The sequence below is a fragment of the Hippocampus bargibanti genome, linkage group LG04 (assembly GCF_051943395.1).
Source record: "Hippocampus bargibanti isolate YZ-2025 linkage group LG04, ASM5194339v1, whole genome shotgun sequence".
In the NCBI taxonomy this organism is placed as follows: Eukaryota; Metazoa; Chordata; class Actinopteri; order Syngnathiformes; family Syngnathidae; genus Hippocampus; species Hippocampus bargibanti.
Genome location: NC_142737.1, coordinates 4,788,621 through 4,811,104, shown reverse-complemented (window position 1 = coordinate 4,811,104; position 22,484 = coordinate 4,788,621). Strand labels below are relative to the sequence as shown.

Sequence of the window (22,484 nt, the reverse complement as noted above, 5' to 3'; positions counted from 1 at the left end):
TATGGCATTGTATTTTGGACAGCCACCCTCATTTCAAGCTTATATAACTCCAGACCCATCTAATTTAGGAATTAACTATTTTTTTTCTGATGAAAGAAGAGAGACTAAGGTTTCTTACGCTGCAGTGAATGTTTATGTAATCCTAAAACTCAATATTCTGTGAAATTCAAGTGACAATGACAAAAACCCTGGCACTGGAGTGGAAACATTTTTGCACATCATCTGGCAGTGAATGAGTTAAAATAAGGACAGTATTTATTGGACCAATACTCATACCTGGGATTGGTATTTGCCAAACCCGAGTGCGTGACAATCAGTGTAGGGAATGCCAAAGTATGCTCCCTCTTTCGTGTTGCGGTTAAGATCTGAATAACAGCATTTTTAACCCACCAAATTTCAGTTTCGCAGCATCAAATAGAAAACTCTTTACAGATGGGCAGTGAGGGGTCTTGCCGGATGTTCAGAGCAAGGTCATTCCAGAAAGAGGGTCCGACAATGATATAGACTTGATCCCCTCTGAGCCTCTGTTTAGTTCTTGGTACTTCTAATAGCGTCTGGTCCGCAGACCTGAGACACCGGGCAGGAGTCTACAAACGCCCTGCTGCTACTTGCTGAAAAGAGAGGGAAATTATACCGTCGTACAGTGCTCCCATCTCAAATTTCTGCTCTTAAGTCAAAGCAAAAAAAAATATAATGTAAAAAACAAAAATCAGAATTCCTACTCGTTCCAGAAAAACAAAACCATTGGTACCCTTTAAAAGGCAACTCATGAGAGTGTGGGGGTGCGGAAACCTACAATGCTCACAGAACTTTTTGCAAAGTGTGCAAAATGAGAGAAATGCACCACAACGGTCACATTACAACAAAGAGCGATGGGACCATATCAGTCCAGATATTAAAATGCTCAGCCTCTAGAGTTGCAATATGATTGCGAAACAAACCAATATCCTTAAAGTTGTATTTTTTATTTTATTTTATTTATTTTGCAGACCAATTGCTGGCATTTTGAGAACTTTTCCAATTTTCTAGTCTGCTCGTGGTACAAAAACGAAACAGTTTGCCTCCAAGTTAAAATAGTCACACTCAATTTGCAAGCGGCATCGTTTTCAGTGCATCGCAGCGGTACAGAAACGCATCATAAGGAACATGAAACATTTTGTACGCCGCCGTACCCTCAACTCATCTCCTCTAACGTAACCTTTGCACAAATTGCACATCATGTCATTTTCCCATATGTTGATAGAAAGGAGGGGAGGGCGGTATGAGGTCCCCACAACTCATCAAATGCTAAGATGTGTGTGAGAAAATTGTGTTGAATTATCATGGATGGCTGATAGAGAATAAGAAGTTATCATATTTCAAAGTTTCATGCTGTTGTATGCTTCGTCAACACTTATGACTCAATACACAAGTGTAGCGTGGGCAACCTGGGGTCAAACGGTCAGTTTTCACAGGAGTTATTTACGACTTGGGGAAGTCCATATCACAGGGGTAATTTAGGACTTCAAACTCCTTTTCACACAAAGAGGTCATTAGGTTTTGAAATATACGTAAAAAAAGTACTAAAATAGGCATTGTAACAGTGTTGTGTCGACTTTGGACCGTCATGTGTTGATTTTCCAGCTCAATTGAAATTAATCAACCTGGACAGATCCAACCCCAAAACCCCCCCAAAAAAACCACACAATTGCAGCACCGATGTCAAAATCCTCATCGACAAATCCTCTCATTGAAGTACCTGTGTCTACTATTCGTCGCTTTAGCAAAAAGTTGGCAAACTACAGCCGCGTTTGCTTCGCTCGGAGAGCTTAAGTAAACAAGCGCATTTGGATACAAACTTATCAGTTCATGGGAAACACGATGTTTTATTGCTTACATCTGTTGTTGCGCAGCACGTCCAGAGGCGTGGTATGCTAATCAAGAAAACTATGTTTTACTAATGTATCACTTTAATTTGCATGTATTCTCAATAAATGGCTTGGCAGAGGGGCGCAGAATTCAGACGTATGTCATAGATGACTACGTTTCCTGCCGGCAGTAGGGACAATCTTTCTAGTTCCGAGTGTCTGTCCACAGTGTCTGACTGTCATATCTTTGAGAAGGGCAGATATTTTTTTTTTCTTTCTTGGAAAAAAGATAAAGCCTCTCGCAGCAAATAAAGGCTGCTAAAAATGAAGAGGGTGGAAAAAAATAGTGTTGACAATGCACCAGGCACATCTGCAACTAAAAGCCAATTAATTAGCAGGGGCAGCCATGTGTGTCAGCAGCCTGTTGACATGAGTCCAGATCGGTGGCTGCAGCCAATAGCCACACATTCGCCGCCGAGGCCTTTTGAGAAGGCGCAAAACAAACCCACGCGTTTAGACACCGTGACCGAGCAGGCAATATCCAAATGCGCTTGTTTATTTAAGGTCTCCGAGCGAACCAAACGCGGCTGTAGTTTGCCAACTTTTTGCTAAAGTGACGAATAGTAGACACAGGTACTTCAATTAGAGGATTTGTCGATGAGGATTTTGACATCGGTGCTGCAATTGTGTGGTTTTTTTGGGGGGGTTTTGGGGTTGGATCTGTCCAGGTTGATTAAATTCAATTGAGCTGGAAAATCAACACATGACGGTCCAAAGTTGACACAACACTGTTACAATGCCTATTTTAGTATTTTTTAACGTATACAGTAAAGTCTCGTTATATCGATATCGGATATATCGATAGTCCCGGTTATATCGATACTATTTCTATGCACGCACGGAGAAAATTACATGCAAACGGGGTCGGATATATCGATAGTCCCGGTTATATCGATATTTTTTCTGACTCCCTTGAATATCGATATAACGAGACTTTACTGTATTCCATTCCCATTGTAGTACCGCAAATTGCCACTCGGTTGATTTTGTTCAACAAAAAGACAAACAGGAGTGTCCGAGTGTCACATTTCAAGTGGAACAAATCTGTTTTACCTACATTTCTTTATTTATTTATTTATGTGTATTTGTCTATTTATCTATGTACTTCTTTATTTTTCCGTGTATTTATTTATGTATTTATTCACCTGAGTTTTTATTTATGTATTTATTTATCCATCTATTTATTTATCTGTGTATTTGTTTATTTATCTATGTACTTGTTTATTTTTCCTGTGTATTTATTTATGTATTTATTCACCTGAGTTTTTATTTATGTATTTATTTTTTGTGTATTTATTTACCTGTGTTTGTATTTATTTGTTTATTTATCTATCTATTTATCTATGTGTATTTGTTTATTTATCTATTTTATCTATATACTTGTTTATTTTTCCTGTGTATTTATTTATATATTTATTCACCTGAGTTTTTATTTATGTATTTGTTATTTTTTGTGTATTTATTTATTTACCTGTGTTTGTATTTATTTGTTTATTTACCTATCTATTTATTTATCCATGTGTATTTGTTTATTTATCTGTATACTTGTTTATTTTTGTGTATTTATTTATGTATTTATTCACCGAGTTTTTATTTATATATTTATTTAAGCATTTGTTATTTATTTATGTGTATTTGTATATTTATCTATGTACTTGTTTATTTTTCTGTGTATTTATTTATATATTTATTCACCTGAGTTTTAATTTATGAATTGATTTATTTACGTATTTGTTATTTTTTGTGTGTTTATTTATTTACCTGTGTTTGTATTTATTTATTCACTTATAATTTATTTATTTATTTAGTTAGTTATTAATTTGTTAATTTGTAGCATTTTATTTATTTATTTATTTATTTATCAAACTGAATGAGTTGTTAACTTACCAAAGTGTTTTTTTCTAACACGCAACTTGGACCAAAACACGCGCAAGCGACGGTCAGCAAGTTCAGTTCCACTAATCATTCAAATAAATCACATCAACTTTTCACATTTCAAGAAACAATACGCTAACTTAACCATTGAACATACATGTTCATAGTATATACATAAATGAATACCCAATACATACACAAGTGCAGCCTTGGGGATTTAAAAGAGACATATCACTCCATTGCAATGTCAATTTCAATTTAAGCATTCAGTCCTTGCGTTAGCAACGCGAGCGTGTTTTTTTTAATGCTATTAAATAGCAAACGCCTCTTTTAACTAGTTCCCGCTACAGAAAACCGAGCGCATATGAGCACATTACATCTCGTGATGTCTACCTCGGAGACTCTCAAAGCTCGCAGGACCGAGCATTCCGCCCACATGTTTACTCACTGAGCACGGGATAAAGCCCACAGTCAGAAGTGGAAGTGACGTGTGGAATAATTACGCATCTAAATGAGCTGTTGAGGGCTCGGTATAAGTGACCTGAGCGGACACACACACACACAAACACACACACACACACACACACACACTTCTCACTGACTGCACTTTATTGTTCGTCTTGCTTATTGTACATTTAATCACACATCCGTCCGTACATGAATCCATTCCTTTTTGCTATACATGCGTGTACAGACACCCACATTGGAGTGTCGATTGACAGTACGCAGTTCGCAGCTCTCTGCTCATGGGGATACTGCGGGAAAATTTTGAGTCACCAGTTGTGTCCATAATTTGTAAAATCACTTCAAATGACTTCTACTGAGCGTATTTTCCACGGCATATAGCGATATTTTACGTTTTAAGACTCGCGCTGAATATTCAGGAAGTCTTGTTTTCGAGTTGATTACGATGCCTGACGTGACGTCACGTCAGGAACGCCCCTGACCGAGAAAGCGACACACAATGCATTTTGGGTACTTTGTTTGGTGTGAAATCCGTGGTGTTGATCCGTGTTGATGGCGAAATTAGAAGGAAAACACATAAGTAACACAATGGTGAATCGTTGTGTGTTGCACCAAGACTGCTATTTGATACTAGTTGACACAAATTCCCAGCAACGGAGCTTGGGCGCCATCTTGTGCATTTTCTGGGACGCTACATTGGAGTCCTGACGGCTCGAATTGATACGGGAGGACTTCTTTAATCGATTGCAAACATTTCTGCTTTCCTCTTCAGAACTATTTGAATTATATTCATAACTGGATGAGTAACAAAAAAGCATCTTCTCCGAATCTGCAGCCATTGTTTTGATTCTAGAGCAAGGCAAGACGTCCTGGCGTGACGTCACGAACAAGGGGGCGGGACCTTCTGAAACTCGTCATCTCCGAGGTCATTTTGAAGTACAGTAAAGTCTCGTTATATCGATATTCTCGGGAGTCGGAAAAAATATCGATATAACCGGACTATCGATATATCCTGTAAATTTTCTCCTTGCGTTCATAGAAATAGTATCGTAATAAGCAGTACTATCGATATAACCGATATCGATATAACAAGACTTTACTGTAGTTTTGGGAAACTAACTCATTTTTATTGGTGTTTTGCATTTGACTAAAAATATCAGCCTGTTTTGGGTATTTTAGATGCGATAAAATGTTTTTCTGATGTCAGTTAGGAAACAAAAAAAATGGTGTCGGTTGTCCTTTAAATAGTAAAACGGATCCATTTTGCAGGATTACTGTTTTCTTTTTTAGCATTTTTTTCTACTTGGCAATGCTTGGGAGAGCTGTGAATACTTTCCAATATTGTGAGAAATAATTCTCTTCAAAAGTTTGTATTTTGACATTTGATAAATTTTGAGGACATAACCGACCATAACAAAAGTCTACCTAAAATTATTAGGGCGCCGTTCACTCATCTGACAGCTTGCCAATTCCGCTACTGGCTGAAGTGAAGAGAAACTGCCCACAAGTTGACAACACAAGGATGTAAATATTGAACATAATTAATTTGAGACAGGCCAGAAGGTGAAAATTTATAGCCGGCAAAAAACAAACAAACAAACAGGCAGAAACGCTGAGTCAGATCTGAATTCATTTTCATTCATCTCATTTTGAGATGCGAATCACGTGTTCCGTATGCCCGTTTCTGTTTGATTCCTTGTCCCGGAAGTAGCCTACTTGTTGCCAAGTCATTCATTAGCTTTGTGATAAATGATCTTTCTATGCGTCTGTGTTTTTCTGTCAAAAATAAGTTTTTCTCGTCATATTCATATAGAATAACTCACATAGTCACATAGACGTTTTTCCGGTCATATCATATGAGAGGTTCTTTGTGAGTGTTGAAATGATTGTGACGTCCATGCGTCTGCCTTTTAAGAAAGGACTAATACAAAGCAACTGCGGGGTGGGGTCCTATACACATTGATATTATCTAGCTAGCTATCTAGCTATCTTGCTCGCGAGCTAGCTCACTAGCTAGCTCACTAGTTCTCTAGTTAGCTCTCTATTTCTCTAGCTAGCTCTCTATCTAGCTTCATAGCTAGCTCTCTATCTAGCTCTCTAGCTAGCTCTCTCCCTAGCTCTCTACCTAGCTCTCTAGCTAGCTCACTATCTAGCTCCCTGTCTAGCGCACTATCTAGCTCCCTATCGAGCTCTCTATCTAGCTCTCCATCTATCTACCTATTTCTCTACCTTGCTCTGTAGCTATCTGTAGTTAACTAGCTACATGAACTACAGAACTAGCTAGCTAGCTAGATGGAGAGTGAGAGGGATGGATGGATAGATGGCTGGCTGGATATCTAGCTAGCTGACTAGCTTGCTAACTAGCTAGCCATCTATCTAGCTGTCTATCTAGCAAGCTAGCTAGTTCTGTAGCCTGCTCTCTAGCTATCTTTAGCTAGCTCTAGAGCTACTTGTAGCTATCTGTAGCTAGCTACCAAAATGAAACCAGGAAATAACTGCTTTTCAGATGAATCCAGCATTGTCTGTGCCATTCCAGCGCTACAGTTTTGCTTCATTACAACTGCAAAAGCAACATCTCTAGTCAGACTTTTGCTCTATATTGTACGTCGACCCAACCAAGCATCCACGCGTACACGCATCTGGCTATCCATTCAACCGTGCGCACGTCCATCCCCACGTTACGCGCTCGCTCGGAAATCCATGAGCATCCTCCGCCATCAGGGCTCAAACAAGGTTCTTCCAATTTATTTGTCTTCCAAGTCGGACCGAGTTTTAATTGGCGGGCGTAGACTGCAAGGCTGCCCAAAATGTCCCCGTAGCTCATTCACTAATTATAGACTTCCTGCTTGAGTAATTGCACGGCTTATTGTTTCCTAATTACCATTTTTACAATAAATTAAACGCCGTGCCACGCCGCTGTTAGACAGGCAGACATGAGTGCATCAATACCGTCAACGCGGCGGAAAACGTCACACTCGCAGCCACTCGGCCATGCACGTTTTTCATCCATGCGCCTCATTATTGTTGTTTGTTTTCATTGTGTTTCAAAATGTCTTCACCATTACGATGCCGTGTGACTCGGGAGTACGCGATGACTGTGGAGGCCCTTGGACAAACTCAAAAATAGGTACGTCTGTGTAAGCTCTCAGTCGTACAGGAGTGGTCCAAATAGGTAACAATATCAATGGCCGTTCATCTAGCACAGGGGTCGGGAACCTATGGGTCGCGAGCCATATATGGCACTTTTGATGATTGCATATGGCACGCCGATAAAACGAAATACATATTCTCGCTTTTTTGCTGTTCATTTCCTGTTGGGGCTGCAATTGGCAGAAAGCGCAATTTTTATTGGATGACACTGGCCTAGGTTGGCGGAAAGCGCAATTTTGATTGGATGATACTGGCCGTCTTGTTGAAACAGGTAAACGCCCCTTTAAAGGACAACCGACGTCACTTTTTTGGTTTTTATATATATATCACGGCAGTGAAATGCAGTTATTTTAAATAATACATTCTGACATTTTATTGAAAAGTGGCCGCGCCTGCGTGCATGTTTGCGTGCATGTTTGCGTGCATGTTTGCGTGTGTGTGTGTGTGTGTTTGCGTGTGTGTGTGTGTGTGTGTGTATGTGCGCGCGCTCGCGTGTGTGTGGCTCTCACTGAAAAACATTTCTAAATACAGTAAAGTCTCGTTATATCGATATTCTCGAGAGTCGGAAAAAATATCGATATAACCGGACTATCGATATATCCGATCCTGCGGCATATAAATTTTCCTTGCGTTCATAGAAATAGTATCGTAATAAGCAGTACTATCGATATAACCGATATCGATATAACGAGACTTTACTGTATTTTACTTTTATGGCTCTCTTCGTCAAAAAGGTTCCCGAACCCTGATCTAGCATGTATTATGTTTTGCAAATTTCCCCATTGTGGGACGAAAAAAAGGTTTTCTGATTCTGATTTTCTGAAAAATTAGCATCGGTAAATAGTGCAAGCGCGTCATGAAGAGTATTCGACTCTAAAAACCGTAAAAGTAACATCAGCAGCGGCGGCGAAATGGAATTTCGCAAAGATTTGTAAGCGGGTCGCGCGCAAAGGTGAGAAAACATCATCTGTCTTAAAGTAGAGGCTGCACGTCGCCTAGCCCAAAGTGCGGCGTGAAATATTTCTTCCCTCTACCACAGAGACGAACGAAGTGGTGGGAGGGAGTTTTTGGCAGTCGGTTTCTGTCATTTCTGTCACACCTTATTCGAACGGAAACTGATGCGCCGTTCTATTAAAAGCCAAACATTGGTGCTCATTTTCCCGTAGCAGACATTGAACCCAGTTGCAGTCGTTGCGGGGAGACGCCATTCTGTAGAGTAAGAAGCCCTGGGCCAATATTTGAGAACCACTAATCCAGATTAAAAAAAAAAATATCTAAACCAACCTTCCATTTTCTTTTCACTGAGAAATATATGATTTCAACTGATGTCATCAGCTTGGGTGTAGCACCAACTGTCTTATCGTGAAAACGCGAGATTTCGTGTGCCAATTGCTTTGAGACTGAAGTCGATGAGAATTTGGACGGCGTGCCGTGATCGGCTTTACCGCCTCAAAATCCTCCTTTTCATGGTTTGCCCGAGTTGAGGGGTGATTTTGTGGTTCTTCAAGTAATAGGCCTATTTTCAACAACACATGCAAAGAAGACTGGGATGTACCCCAACCTTTATTTCACCCGGAGATAAATTCGGGATAATACACCCCCGCATATGAAACTGAAAAATAGTTGGCGCGTTTAAAAGCGTTACCTTCACAATAGTCACAAAGGGAGAGCCGGTAGTTGCCGCCAAACGATCCGACGCCATCTTGGCCGTGACCGAAGGGTCAGGAACGGATGCGTTCTTGCTCGCCATGTAATCCAGACCGTAGCCAAAGGCCTGAATGGCGTTTCCTGTAAGAGACAAACCTCGTGACGACGGGAAGCCATTTTGTACCCGAGCCAACCCGCTACGTTCGCCCGCCCAATATTTGGCAAGCGCCATGACGAGGTAGGCGTGCGACTGTGGAAGCGACAAAGATGATGGCGAGCCAAAAACATTCGTCTGTGGGATTAAGCGTCATATGCCAAAACTCATCAAAAACAATCTGAGATTTGTGTTTTAAAAACTGTCACCAAGGGAGGCCGCAAAGGATTTTGCGGAATCGCTAGCGCTGGCCTTCGTTCAATAATCAAAGATGACCCCTCCTTATGTAAGCGTTCACGTCGTCAATTTAACTTTCGGTAAAACAAAATTTTAAAGGACAACCGACGTCACTTTTTTTGTTTCTTAACTGACATCAGAAAAACATTTTATAGCATCTAAAATACCCAAAACACGCAGTACGATATTTTTATTCAAATGCAAAAAACCAATAAAAATGATGTAAAATGTCCAAAATCTGCAAAAAAATTGAGCTGCGAATTGGACATTTTCAGAAAGTCCCGCCCCCAGTTCGTGACGTCACGCCAAGACGTCTTGCATTGCTGGAGAATCAAAACAATGGCTTCAGATTCGGAGAATATGCTTTCTTGTTACTCATCCAGTTATGAATATGAATCAAATAGTTCTGAAGAGGAAAGCATACATGTTTGCGATGGATGAAAGAATTTATTCCGTGCCATTTTGAGGCAACATTGGGGGGAAATGTATCACCCAAAAAGAGGCAGAAAATGGTGTCCAAGCTCCTGTGAGGACTTAATCAGCCCGTTTCCACAGGCTGATAAATTCCTTCCATGGAACTTGGTCGCCCTCTTCTGGTGCAACACGTTTTTGGTGCAACACGAGGTTTTCAGACCAAACAAGTACAGCAAAATACATTGACGTGATAATAGGACTGCTACAATGTGTTTTTTTTGCCCTTTAGTGACGTCACATACAGACTCGTCACCAACTCAAAAACAAGACTTCCTGAATATTCAGCGCAAATCTTAAAACGTAAAATATATCTATATGTGGTGGAATCTTATTAAAATACGCTCAGTAGAAGTCATTTGAAGCCATTTTAAAAATTATGGACACAACTTGTCCGGAGACGTTGGTTGTCCTTTACGAGAGTCCTACAGACTTATTTGTCTAATTTTTGGTTCATATCATCTCGCTCAATAAAGAAGCTTTAGCGCCGTTCTGGATTTTGTGGAATAGCTAGCTCTGGCCTTTGTTCAATAATCAAAGATGTGCCTTCTTTATGTCAGCGTTTACGTCGTCAATTTAACTTTCGGCAAAAGAAAATTTTCAGGGACTCCAACAGACTTATTTGTCTAGTTTTTGGTTCGTATCCTCTGGCTCAATAAGGAAGCTTTAGCGCCGTTCCAGATTTTGCGGAATAGCTAGCGCTGGCCTGCGTTCAATAATCAAAGATGTGCCCTTCTTATATAAGCGTTCACGTCGATAATGTAACTTTTGGGAAAAGAAAATCTTAAGGGAATCCTACAGACTTATTCGTCCAGTTTTTGGTTCGTATTCTCTGGCTCAATATGAAGGCTGCTTTAGCGCCGTTCCAGGTTTTTGCGGGATAGCTAGCGCTGGCCTGCGTTCAATAATCAAAGATGTGCCCTCCTTATGTAAGCGTTCACGTCGTCTATTTAACTTTTGGCAAAAGAAAATCGAAAGGAAGTCGTACAGTCTTATTCGTCCAATTTTTCACTCAATAAGGAAGCTTTAGCGCCGTTCGCTCGACAAAAATCGAAGACAATTGCGCCCACACTCTGAGATGATGATCCCCCAATTTGTTTTGCGATCAATGCGCGCAGCAAGAAATAGGATTCTTTTTTAAAACAAGCTAATCGGTCGTCTCGAACAAGGGGAGGCATTAGCCTACGAATGCACACGTGAGGCGCTTCCAGTGCATTTGTCGTATCTAAGCACATGCGCGAGCCGCTGCAAGAATGCGATAAACTCCAGTTCAGTCGGCTTTTTCAGACACGTGGCAAAATAGTGGCGGTCTACCGCTTTTTTTTTTTCCGCTTCTCCGCCGTTGAAAGCGCCACGCTTTTGTCTCATTGTTCAACCGGGGGAGGAGAGAAACCATATAATTGCTTGGCAACCACCTCCATTATAAGGTCAGTTTGTAGAGATGACTTTGAATAGATTTCAAACCACTGATCAAATTCTAAACGGGTGCGGAACAAAAAGGTGAAACGGGTCCCACGTGGTGAAGCCTGCCGGACGTTAGCGTTTGGAGATTTTTGTGTTTTGCAACAATGCTATGCAATGCAATGCAACTACTTAACACGCATACAGTGCATGCTCTGGATGCCCCTACAAGAGCTCCAGCGCCCCCTAAAATTGTCATGTTGGTGTTTTTTCTGTGTTTGACGTATGTGGAGGGCGTTCCCTCCAGAGCGGCACTGGTCAAGAGGTTTCCTTGTTAGCTAAATGCCGATTTCAATGTCGTCGCGCCAAAAAGTGGCCGTCGGATTATTTTACCTTGCTCACGATTTTTGTCTCAAAGTGTCTGTTTATTCTTGACATTCTTGGCTTTTTGCCTCATCGCTCCTCACCACGATTTTGGGTGAGTAGTTTTAGTTCAAGGAAGTAATAATAATAATAATAATAATAATAATAATAATAATAATAAATACAAAAAAATAATAATTAATAAAAAAATAAAATAAAATAAAATAAAATAAAATAATAATTAATAATAGATTATAATATTAGATGATAATAATGATAATAATGATGACGATTTTAATGATAATGGTGATGATGATGATGATAATGATGATAATGACGATAATGATAATGATGATGATAATGATGATGATAATGATGGTAATAATAATGATAATAATCATGATAATAGATTATAATACAGTAAAGTCTCGTTATATCGATATCGGATATATTGATAGTCCCGGTTATATCGATACTATTTCTATGCACGCACAGAGAAAATTACATGCAAACAGGGTCGGATATATCGATAGTCCCGGTTATATCGATATTTTTTCGGACTCCCTTGAATATCGATATAACGAGACTTTACTGTAATAGATGATAATAATGATAATGGTGATAATGATAATGATGATAATGATGATAATAATGATGATAATGCTGATGATAATAATAATGATAATAATGATGATAATAATCATACATAGTATAGTTGTGGTTGTGAAACTACAACCACAACTACATAAGTAGTTGTGGTTGTAGTTTCTTGCTATGTATTTCTCGGTGTGTTTTGAATTTCCTTGTCGTTGTCGTGACGAGCAATTTACGTCGATCTTGTTACTTGTCTTTTGTTTGACTTTTTCCTGATGTGTTATCTTCCCTTGTACTCATGTCGGTTCTGGTTTTGGTAATTTTCTTTCTGTCAAATTATTATCCGAGTCTTTGCTGATGGAATTTTGCAACATTTTTGGCCATGACTTTCAACAGTAGCCAAAATGGAACTGTATAGTGCCATTTAGCAGTTTTTTTTTTTTTTTTTTTTTTTTTTGACGACGATACTAGTGCAGCGTGTTCGACCGGAAACAAATTCCTTGTGTGTTCTACATACTTGGCAATAAAGATGATTCTGATTCTGATTCTGATTCTGATTCTGATGACATTCATTCAAGGAGGAGACTCTGATGAGCGGTATAGCCTTTTTAGCAGCACGAATTGCCAGCACTGTTTTTGATTTGGGAGGAATGTCAGTGGCATTTTACTGACAGCTCTGGCGCCATTGTGATTTTTTTTTTTGCGCCTGTAATGGGCAGCATTTTCACAGCCCCACTTTGTTCAGCGGAATGGTCGGTTTCTGTTGGATAGTTTGCGGTTGGATGGATGCAATGAGAAGTGTGAGCGCAGAGCATATGTATGTGGCAATGTCGCGGCTTGGAATTGAAGCGGATTTACGTGGGACATGCAATCCCTTTTCGTCAATGGATGCTACAGCTTTGTGTGAGCTTTCAACATTTTGCTTGTAGCTGAGGTGCACATTTTACCATTTTACCCTTATCCACTGGTGAAAAGGACACTTTGATTTTCTCTTTCATCTAGAACTACTTCATACGACAGAGGGTGCAGAAAGTGCTTTAGATTGAAGACTGTGTCTATTGTGTTGTCATATTATTTGTTATTTAGTTTTTTTGTTGTTGATTCTACTTCGAAACGGCACCGTCACAGTGGCTGCCTTTACAGCAGCTCCTGTATTTTGTTTTTGTACTCCTTTTCCTTCTCACATCCATTCATCACTTTGCAGCTGTGAAAGGTAAATTTCTCCAGTGTGAGACTAATAAAGGCTAATCTAATGTAATCTAATATAATCCAGATTCTCTGCAGAGGTTTCCGTAAATCTGCCAAAAATACATTAAATGAAAATTTCGCTGTGCGAAGATTATTATGATGACTTTTTATTGAGTTTTTTAAAAGATTGAGAGAGAAAAGTATTGGTTTATTTTTTTTTTCACATCATGTTGGTGAATACCAACCATATATTTAATTGCCCAACGGTTGCGTTGGTTTAATAAAAGTAAAAACACTACTGTGCAGAGAAAGCGATTCAGTCATACGTGAAACCGGCATTTGACTGCCTTTACCTCGCATGCAAATCGAAGACTGAAACGTACGTTGAAATGGGAGCCAATTATTGTTACATTTTGCTTCAACGACCATTTTTCACGTTTAGCGCGAGCCGCCATTGTGGAAATGGATGCCATATAAACGAGTACATTGATACTCCATCGTTGAATTGCAGTCGCTATAATAAGCGCAGCTTTTGCGTATTCTCTCCTCCCTGGTGTGTCGAAGTTTATCGCTCGTTTCCCTTGACTGCAGTGGGGAACGAGGAAGAGGCGGGGCGTGGGGGGTGGTACGGGGATACTGCGTTTTAGGAGTTATTTTTCAAGACGGCTCCTCATCCCTCATCCTGCGCATTCAGCAAAAAAATGCAACCCTCCCCTGTAATGTATTGAAATGGTCTGAAAGCGTTTTACCCACACGGTGAGAATACGTTCAAGGTGTCGCAAAACACCAATCGCCATATCAAGGAAGGATTTTTCCCTGCTGAAAGCCACGCGAGGACGTTTTTAAGCGAACCACCTTGTCAGTCGCCGTCTTCCTGAAGACGAGCTGAAGATATGTATTATTTAATTCTTCGCCGGATTTTTTTTTAATATGACATGTTCCTCCCCCCCTTAAAGCGATAAGCCTGAGATTGCTGGTGAAAATGACATGCAAATGAGTTCATTTGTGTTAAAGGACAACCGACACCATTTTTTGGTTTCCTAACTGACATCAGAAAAACGTTTTTTAGCATCTAAAATACCCAAAACACGCAGGCTGATATTTTTAGTCAAATGAAAAACACCAATAAAAATGACTTAAAGTGTCCCAAAGCTATTTTAAAATGACCTCAGAAAGTTTCAGTTTCAGAAGGTCCCGCCCCCTTTTTTGTGACGTCACGCCAAGACGTCTTGCCTTGCTTGCTTTTTTATTTATTCGGGTATTTAATCAGTTTATTTAGATATTTGACTGTTATTTATTTGTGTATTTATGAATTTATTTATCTGTTTATTTATTTGTTTATTTCAACGTATTTACGGTGATTTATTTGTTTATATATTTATTTATTTATCTGTTCATCTATCCTCGTATTTATTTATTTATTTATTTATTTATTTTTTTATTTATTATTTATATACTGTTATTTATTTATTTGGATGTATTTACTGCAATGTATTTCTTTATTTATCTGTTCATTTATCCGCATATTTATTTATTTATTTATTTATTTGTTTATTTCGATATATTTACTGTTATTAATTTATTAATTTCGATGTATTTACTGCGATGATTGTATTTATCTATGTATTTATTTATTCATCTATCCGCTTATTTATTTACATATTTTGATGTATTTGCTGTTATTTATTTATTTATTTAATTAATTATATGTATTTGCTGTTATTGATTGATAGATGGATGGATTCATTGATTAATTTATTGATTTATTGATTTATTGATTTTTTGATTCATTGATTTTTGTGATTTATTGATTGATTCATGTTTTGATTGATTGATTGATTGATTGTTTGATTGATTGATTGATTGATTGATTGATTGATTGATTGATTGATTCATTGATTGATTGATTCATTTATTCATTTAGTTATTCTTGGCTGGGTCAGCGTTTCCACGCAGCAACCACGTGGCTGATTTTGGAACACCCAACTTTAATTTGCCCGTGTCGCGTATGAAACTGAAAGCATTTATGGAACGTGGCTCACTCAGGCAAGTGTTGTCGGTGAAGCTGTGTAGGAAGTTGACACACTCCTCTTCCTGGTTTCCGCTGCCCTTGCATGTGCACCAGGGCGAGATGGTCCAGTGGCTGAAGCTACTGTCCACGTAGTTGGGTGTCATCTCCGTCCCTGCGAAAACACACGCGCATCCAGACACATCCACAGGTCACTAATGGACAATAATGGCTTGACATTTATTGCAAATAGTTTCCGTAAAACACAGCGACGTGGGAATGACACCGTCCTGTTTTACTTGTTATGGGAAGCGAGCGCCGGTCGTAATACTTCATTTGCGATGTAAAGAGGCCATTACGCCGATGAATATTTTGGCAAAGCGGGCGCTTCGGAGGAGAGAAAACAGCGCCGAGGCAAAAAAAAAAAAAAAAAAACACTTCACTTTTGAAAGGTCTGTCAGCAGGAGTCAGCCATGTCATCCATTTTGTGTGAGCAGCGTGACTTATCTCCTCCCTGTGTGCCGAGTATGCGCCCATGCAACTTAGGCGCTAGGAAAAAAATGAAAAATAAAAATTCCACTTTTGCACCACGTCTGATCTCCGACGAGCATCGGACGTCATCGCCAAAGTGCCGTTATCAAAATATGTATGCATTAGCCAGTGCGCATTGTTGGAGCAACATTTAATATGAGCAAACAGATGGCCATCAAGTCTTTTAATTAAGTAAACACTCTCTCTGTGCCTCCCTAATTACTTCTCGTCGTAAACTGATGGCCTGGCCGCTGGGGAGGATATCTGTAGTCGCTGGGGGGGAAAGCTGACAATCTCACTCCTACCCCCTGCTCCATATGATAAAAAAAGAAGAAGAAAGGAAGACAAGAGCACTGGAGCGGCATTTCTTCCACTCTAGACCGCAAACGGTCTTCTGTAATATCGTAGCAGCGCACTGCTGACATTTGTGAAAAATATGGTGAGATCTCCCGGTAGGTGGTTGAGTTTCACTCTCTCTTCAGACACGCTTTCACTCCATCACAGTGATACTGACCGATGAGTCTTGTGTAGGAAGCCAGACAAGCTTGGTGATTGTCTTGGTTGGGACAGGTGCTCACAGTGGGTGGGATGTTGCGGCAGTTTGCCATGAAATCAGCCAGTCTGGATCTGTAGAAGAAAGGGAGAGACTCAGACTAAGAAAGTTGTTACAAATGCAAAATATTCACCAACAGGTGAAATAAAAAAATGAGTCAGGGAGGATGCAATGTGGATGAAAAAAAAAAAACAATCTGGTCTCCGTAGTGACTTAGAACTAATATTTTATTTCTTATTATTACTGTATTTTAATTGTAATTGTAATGTTATTTACAATTAATTGTGATTTATTTTTTTATTCTCATAATGTATTTTTATTTTTCATTTTATTGTTATTTTGATTTTGATTGATTTATGTATTTATTTGTTTATTCATTCATTTATTTATTTATTTTATTTTACTTTATTGTACTTTATTGTACTTTATTGTACCTTATTTTCATTTTCATTTTCATTTTCATTTTCATTTTCATTTTCATTTTCATTTTCACATTCACTTTCACGTTCACATTCACGTTCACGTTTAAGTGTCATTTTTAATTTTTAATTTATGATTTGTAATTTGTAATTTGTAATTTTTAAATTTTTAATTTTTAAATGAAGTTATTTAAATTTTAAATTTTTAAGTGATTATTTTTTTTCATTTTCATTTTCATTTTTTATTTATTTATTTATTTATTTTTTTTTTTTTTTATTTTTTTAATTTTTATTTTTTAATTTTTAATTTTTAATGTTTTATTTTTTATTTTTTATTTTTTATTTTTTATTTTTTATTTTTTTTTTTTATTTTTTATTTTTTTTATTTTATTTATGTATGTATGTATTTCTGTACGTATTTATGTATGCACAGTATTTTTCATCATTTATTTATTTATTTATTTATTTATTTATTTATTTATTTTTTATTTAATGTAGACCAAAGCGAGCAGTCTTTAATTCATGGAGCGTAGGAGCGTCATGCTTTTTTTTTTTTTTTGAGCCGTACTTCTCCGATTATCCTTCACATCTCTGAAGGTTCCCCAAATTGACTCTGGGCGCTAACCTTGGTTACTGATAAAAAGTGTTGCGTTTTATTTATTTATTTATTTTTGATTTGATTGTGGTTGTTGTTGTTGTTGTTGTTTTTTGTTTTTTTTTTTGGGTGTGTTTGCGATAAGAGCTTTAAGTCTGCCGAGGCCCCCGGGTTGGCATTGCTAATCCACTTAAGTAGGTTTATTGGGAGGAACGTGTGCAAAGTTACTCTGTCTGTACGCCTCACATCAGTGATGCCCACTGCGTGAATCACTAAACGTTTCCCCCCCACCACTCTCTTCGTGTTCTTCTGAACACTTCATGGAGCCTTTTTTTTACGCTAGACTCTGCAGTGGATTTTAAGCAGCTATACCTGACGCAGGTAATTTGAATTATTGCAAATTTCCCTATTCCCGATAGGGATGTTTGATATCACTTTTTTTTTACCTCCTCACACCGATACCGGTATGAGATATCATTTTCCAGTACTCACCGATAAATAATAATAAAAAATTCATTTATAAGCGCCTTCCAAAACTCTCAAGGTCACTTTACATTCACAGGATACATTTTTCTGTGGGTGAGCAGCATTCACTCAACTTGAAAGTAACTCAAATAGATAGAAAGCTAGCTAGTAGATAGCTAGCCAGCTACATAGCAAATGGATAGCAAATAGATAGCTAGCTAGACAGATAGCTAACCAGCTAGATAGCAAATAGATAGCACATAGATAGAAAATAGCTATCTAGCTAAAGAATATCATTTGTAATTTTGACAAACATGTATGCTTTCCTCTTCAGAACTATTTGAATCATATTCATAACTGGATGAGTAACAAGAAAGCATCTGACGTCACAAACTGGGGGCGGGACTTTCTGAAAATCCCCAGCTCCGATGTCATTTTGTGGCAGTTTTTAGACACTTTAAGTGATTTTTATTGGTGTTTTGCATTTGACTAAAAACATCACCCTGCGTGTTTTGGGTATTTTAGATGCTATCAAACGTTTTTCTGATGTCAGTTGGGAAACAAAAAAAATGGTGTTGTTGTCCTTTAAAGATGGGCAGCGAGGGGGCTTGCTGATAGTTCAGAGCGAAGTCATTCCAGTGAGAAGGTCCGACAATGGAATAGACTCAATCCCCTCTGAGCCTCTGTTTAGTTCTTGGTACTTCAAATAGCGTCTGGTCTGCAGACCTGAGATGCCGGGCAGGAGTCTACAAACTCCTTCTGTGTGGTGTTCGTGTGTTCAAGCCCTGCCTGCGGGGGTTTTCCCCTCTGGTGTATTTGACTTTGTGCCACATTCTAAAACACGCTGAGGACGGTAATTTGTCTCTCCATGTGAGTGAATGTCAGTGTGAATCGTTTTGTATCCATTGGTGACCAGTACATCGCCTCTGCCACAAGATCCCCTTGCGGTAGACTAAGCCGGATGGAAGCCATATTTCCTATCTTGATTTGTTTTGAAACCTGACCAATTTGACGATTATCAGTACAGTGAGACCTCAACTTACGAACTTAATTGGTTCCCAGACAGAGTGTGTAAGGCGAAAAGTGTGTATCTCCCCCAAAAAATTCCCATAGGAAACCATTAAAATGAGAATAGTCCGTTCCCTGGTTTCCATAAAATATACTTTTCAACTAAATAAGCCTTAAAACTACACACAACATACCTTATTCTATGTATAATAAATGTGCTATTGTATTGTAATGAAAGAAATACACTGCATTGTATCATAAAGTCACTTTATTTACATTTGTGATGGTCATTTATGGCTTGATGGTATGGCGTTGGAGGTCGAAGGTCAAAGGGAATTGCTGTTTGGCGCATTACATGAGGACTGTAATTAAAGTAATAAACTGTGCTGTAAAATAAAGTTTTATTTGCCTTTTTGATGGTCGTTGATGACTTATGGAAGGAGAGTCACCTTCCATAAGGACTGTTGGTAACTTAACCTCGGGTGCTGTTCGGTCATGTGCTTCCCCCGAAGATCATTCCGCCAGCCGTGGTGGATGTTTATTATGAAAATAGTGCTTATTATAAGGTTTAATTTTCATAAATTTGACGTTTGTAAGACGAAAAGTTTGTAAGTTAAGGTGTTTGTAAGTTGAGGTCTCACTGTATTCTGATTGCGGTTGACTTGTACATATATTTCCTTGGAAATTATCATCCGATCCCGCTGTTCCCTTTCCATTATCAAAATACAAACGACTTTTATTGTTCCAAAACCCCGCAGTCTTCGCCGAGCGTTTTAACCGGCACAGCCATCCGAGCTGAACGCTTTATGCTTCACTTATGCCTGATTTTTTTCCCCCATTTGTTTTGCTTCGCAGCCAGTGTAGACAAATTGAGCCTCATGTATGTTGAGGGGACAATATCCGCTTTGTTGATGTCTTTTACACGGCCTTCTCAGAAGCACACTTCACCTAAAGGGAAATCTTATCACCATGATGGTCTGGGATGGATGTGAAAATAATCACCTTGTGCACTGATACAGTGTGTACCTTCCCCCCCCCCTGAAGATATGCTGCCTTTTTAACAAATACAATGAGTTCATTAACGAAAGGGAATAAAAGAGATGAACAAACTAAATGATGTGTTTCAAAATCCTGACCAGTGTGTGATGCATTTCGGGGATTCGTGTGGTCGTGTTGTGAGACTGTAAGATGAAAACAATGCGCCATTGAATCACATTTTAAATATGCCTTGCGGCTTCACAGCGCTACCCGATCGTGAATGCTTTCCCAGATATTTTGGAAGAAGCTGGACCGGCTTTGATGAAAAATAAGCCATGTGCCATCAGCAGAGGTGATATTGTCGTTTGTGGAAGCCCTTCTGGTGAGCTGAAGACAAGTGCGTGCACTGTTACGCTTCATCTTAAATTTGTGGGTAAAAAGTTGACACAAACGGATTCTGTCCTTTTTGCTGAAGTATGGTATGATGCGATTGACAGGGAAAAAAAAAGATAGAAGTAGAAGTAACTCAAATATGTAGAAAGCTAGCTAGCTAATAGCTACACCTAGATAGCTAGCTGTGTTAAATTCATTCTGTCTCCTTATTATCTGTTACAAATTAGCTAGGTAGCTATTTCGCTAATAGATAGATAGCAAGAAAAGCTATATATGTCTTTTGTGTTGTGTTATATACAATGTTACCTCGGCTTACGAACGCTTTAGCTCACGAACTTTTCGCCTCACGAACATTAAATTCACAAGAATATAATCTTGTCATACGAACTACTTTTTGGCAGACGAACCAAACCACACAGCGCCACGGTGGCTGGCGGGCTAGTTTTCGGCGGATGAACACCAAACCACACGGTCGAACAGCGCCACGGACTAGTTTTCCATACCCCATTTTGAGTGCAGATGTGGTTTGCTATCGAGTGGAGTAAGTTTGCTGTTATGGGACCAAAAAAGACCCCACCACAGGCTAGTGTTAAACCGTGGAGGACACAAAAGAAAATTACGGTCGAGCAGAAGAAGGAGATCTCGGAAAAACACAAACAAGGTGTGCGTTTGTGTGACATAGCGTCCCAGTACCAGTATGCTAAGTCGACTATTGCTACGTGTGGCTAAGGGTGTTTCTGTCTTGTCTAAGCAACAGTCTCAGGCAATACAAGAGGTTGAAAAACTGTTGATTTGGATTCATGAAAAGCAGCTAGCATGGGACAGTCCTTATGGAAGGTGACTCTCCTCCCAAACAGTAACTCCCACCCTCCCTCCTCCTCCCACTCCATTTCATCAAGCCATCAACGACCATCACAAATGTAAATAAAACGACTTTATTATAAAGTACAGTTGATTTCTTTAATTACAATAAAATAGCACATTTATTATATATAAAATAAGGTCTATTTTGTGTAGTTTTAAGGCTTATTTAGTAGAAAATTATGTTTTATGGGGACCTGGGAACGGATTATTCTCATTTTTAATGGTTTCTCATGGGAAATAAATGTTTGGCAGACAAACCTTTCGCTTTACAAACACTTTCTGGGAACCAATTAAGTTCGTAAGCCGAGGTATCACTGTATATTAAAATGGTTGTGCCCTTTTAAGGAAGGGGAACAGTACATAATAAATAAATAAATAAATAAATAAATAAATAAAAACACAGCGTAGCAAAATTCGGGTGTGAGGCACAACCGTGAGGAAAAATTAGGTCAATTGAGCAGTGCCTCTGTGAGTTTTATATATATTTTTTGGTCTGAATGATCGGTAGATTGATCGGTAGTTATATGAGGGAGTAAGACGGGACCTTGAGTGTGTGCGTGCATAGAAATAGTATGTCCAAATAGGCCAAACTGTATGTCCAAAAGGCCAAACTCCCAAAAAAGACATTCTGACGTACGTCCAGGACGTAAAGATTCTTCAAAAGTAGAATGCTTTTTTTTCCAGTAAGGTAAACATGATGCTTTGCCTCGTGTTTCTTTTCCCAAGTGAAATTCTCAAAGACAATGACGGCGTTAAATACAGTCATTTAACGGTTACGGAGGTGTGTTGAGTGTTGCCGCAAACGGCGTTCCGACACCGGGGGTGCAGCACGTTTCAAGGTTTCCACAGGATTTCCATTATGGCGCCACCGAACGCCACTCGCTGCCGAAATTACAGGTTGTCGAGCTCAACAGCATTTTTTTTTCTTCTTCCCGGTCATTTCAGCCACTCAGACCCTCTCCCTTCCCAAAAGAAAGTGTCAAGGGAGCCGAAGTCGACTTCTTATAGCCAACCTGACACTTTAAACACAGTCATTCAAGCAAGTCCGTCCATCGTGGCGGCAAACGGAAAGCTAATGGCTTTTTATCTGCATTCTTATTCCCGAACGCTTGATGGATGTGACAAAACAATACCAGTCCAATCAGATGAGTGTCAGTCCAAGAAACTATTTCTTTTCTTGATGAGACAAAATAGCCATCAGCCTCCCCCAAAACCTCT

At 39.0% G+C, this 22,484-nt stretch overlaps 1 protein-coding gene across 1 annotated transcript in view; it reads right to left on the bottom strand.

Moving 5' to 3' along the window:
• LOC148898784 (GDNF family receptor alpha-2-like) overlaps positions 1-22,484 on the bottom strand; it is an 87,984-nt gene that overhangs the window by 1,887 nt on the left and 63,613 nt on the right. Inside the window, exons 5-7 of the mRNA XM_088993690.1 lie at positions 16,506-16,618; positions 15,495-15,635; positions 9,043-9,185 (exon numbers count right to left, since the gene is read on the bottom strand). Of these exons, the coding sequence (XP_088849816.1) occupies positions 9,043-9,185; positions 15,495-15,635; positions 16,506-16,618 (397 nt within the window). The remainder of the gene's footprint in view (positions 1-9,042; positions 9,186-15,494; positions 15,636-16,505; positions 16,619-22,484) is intronic.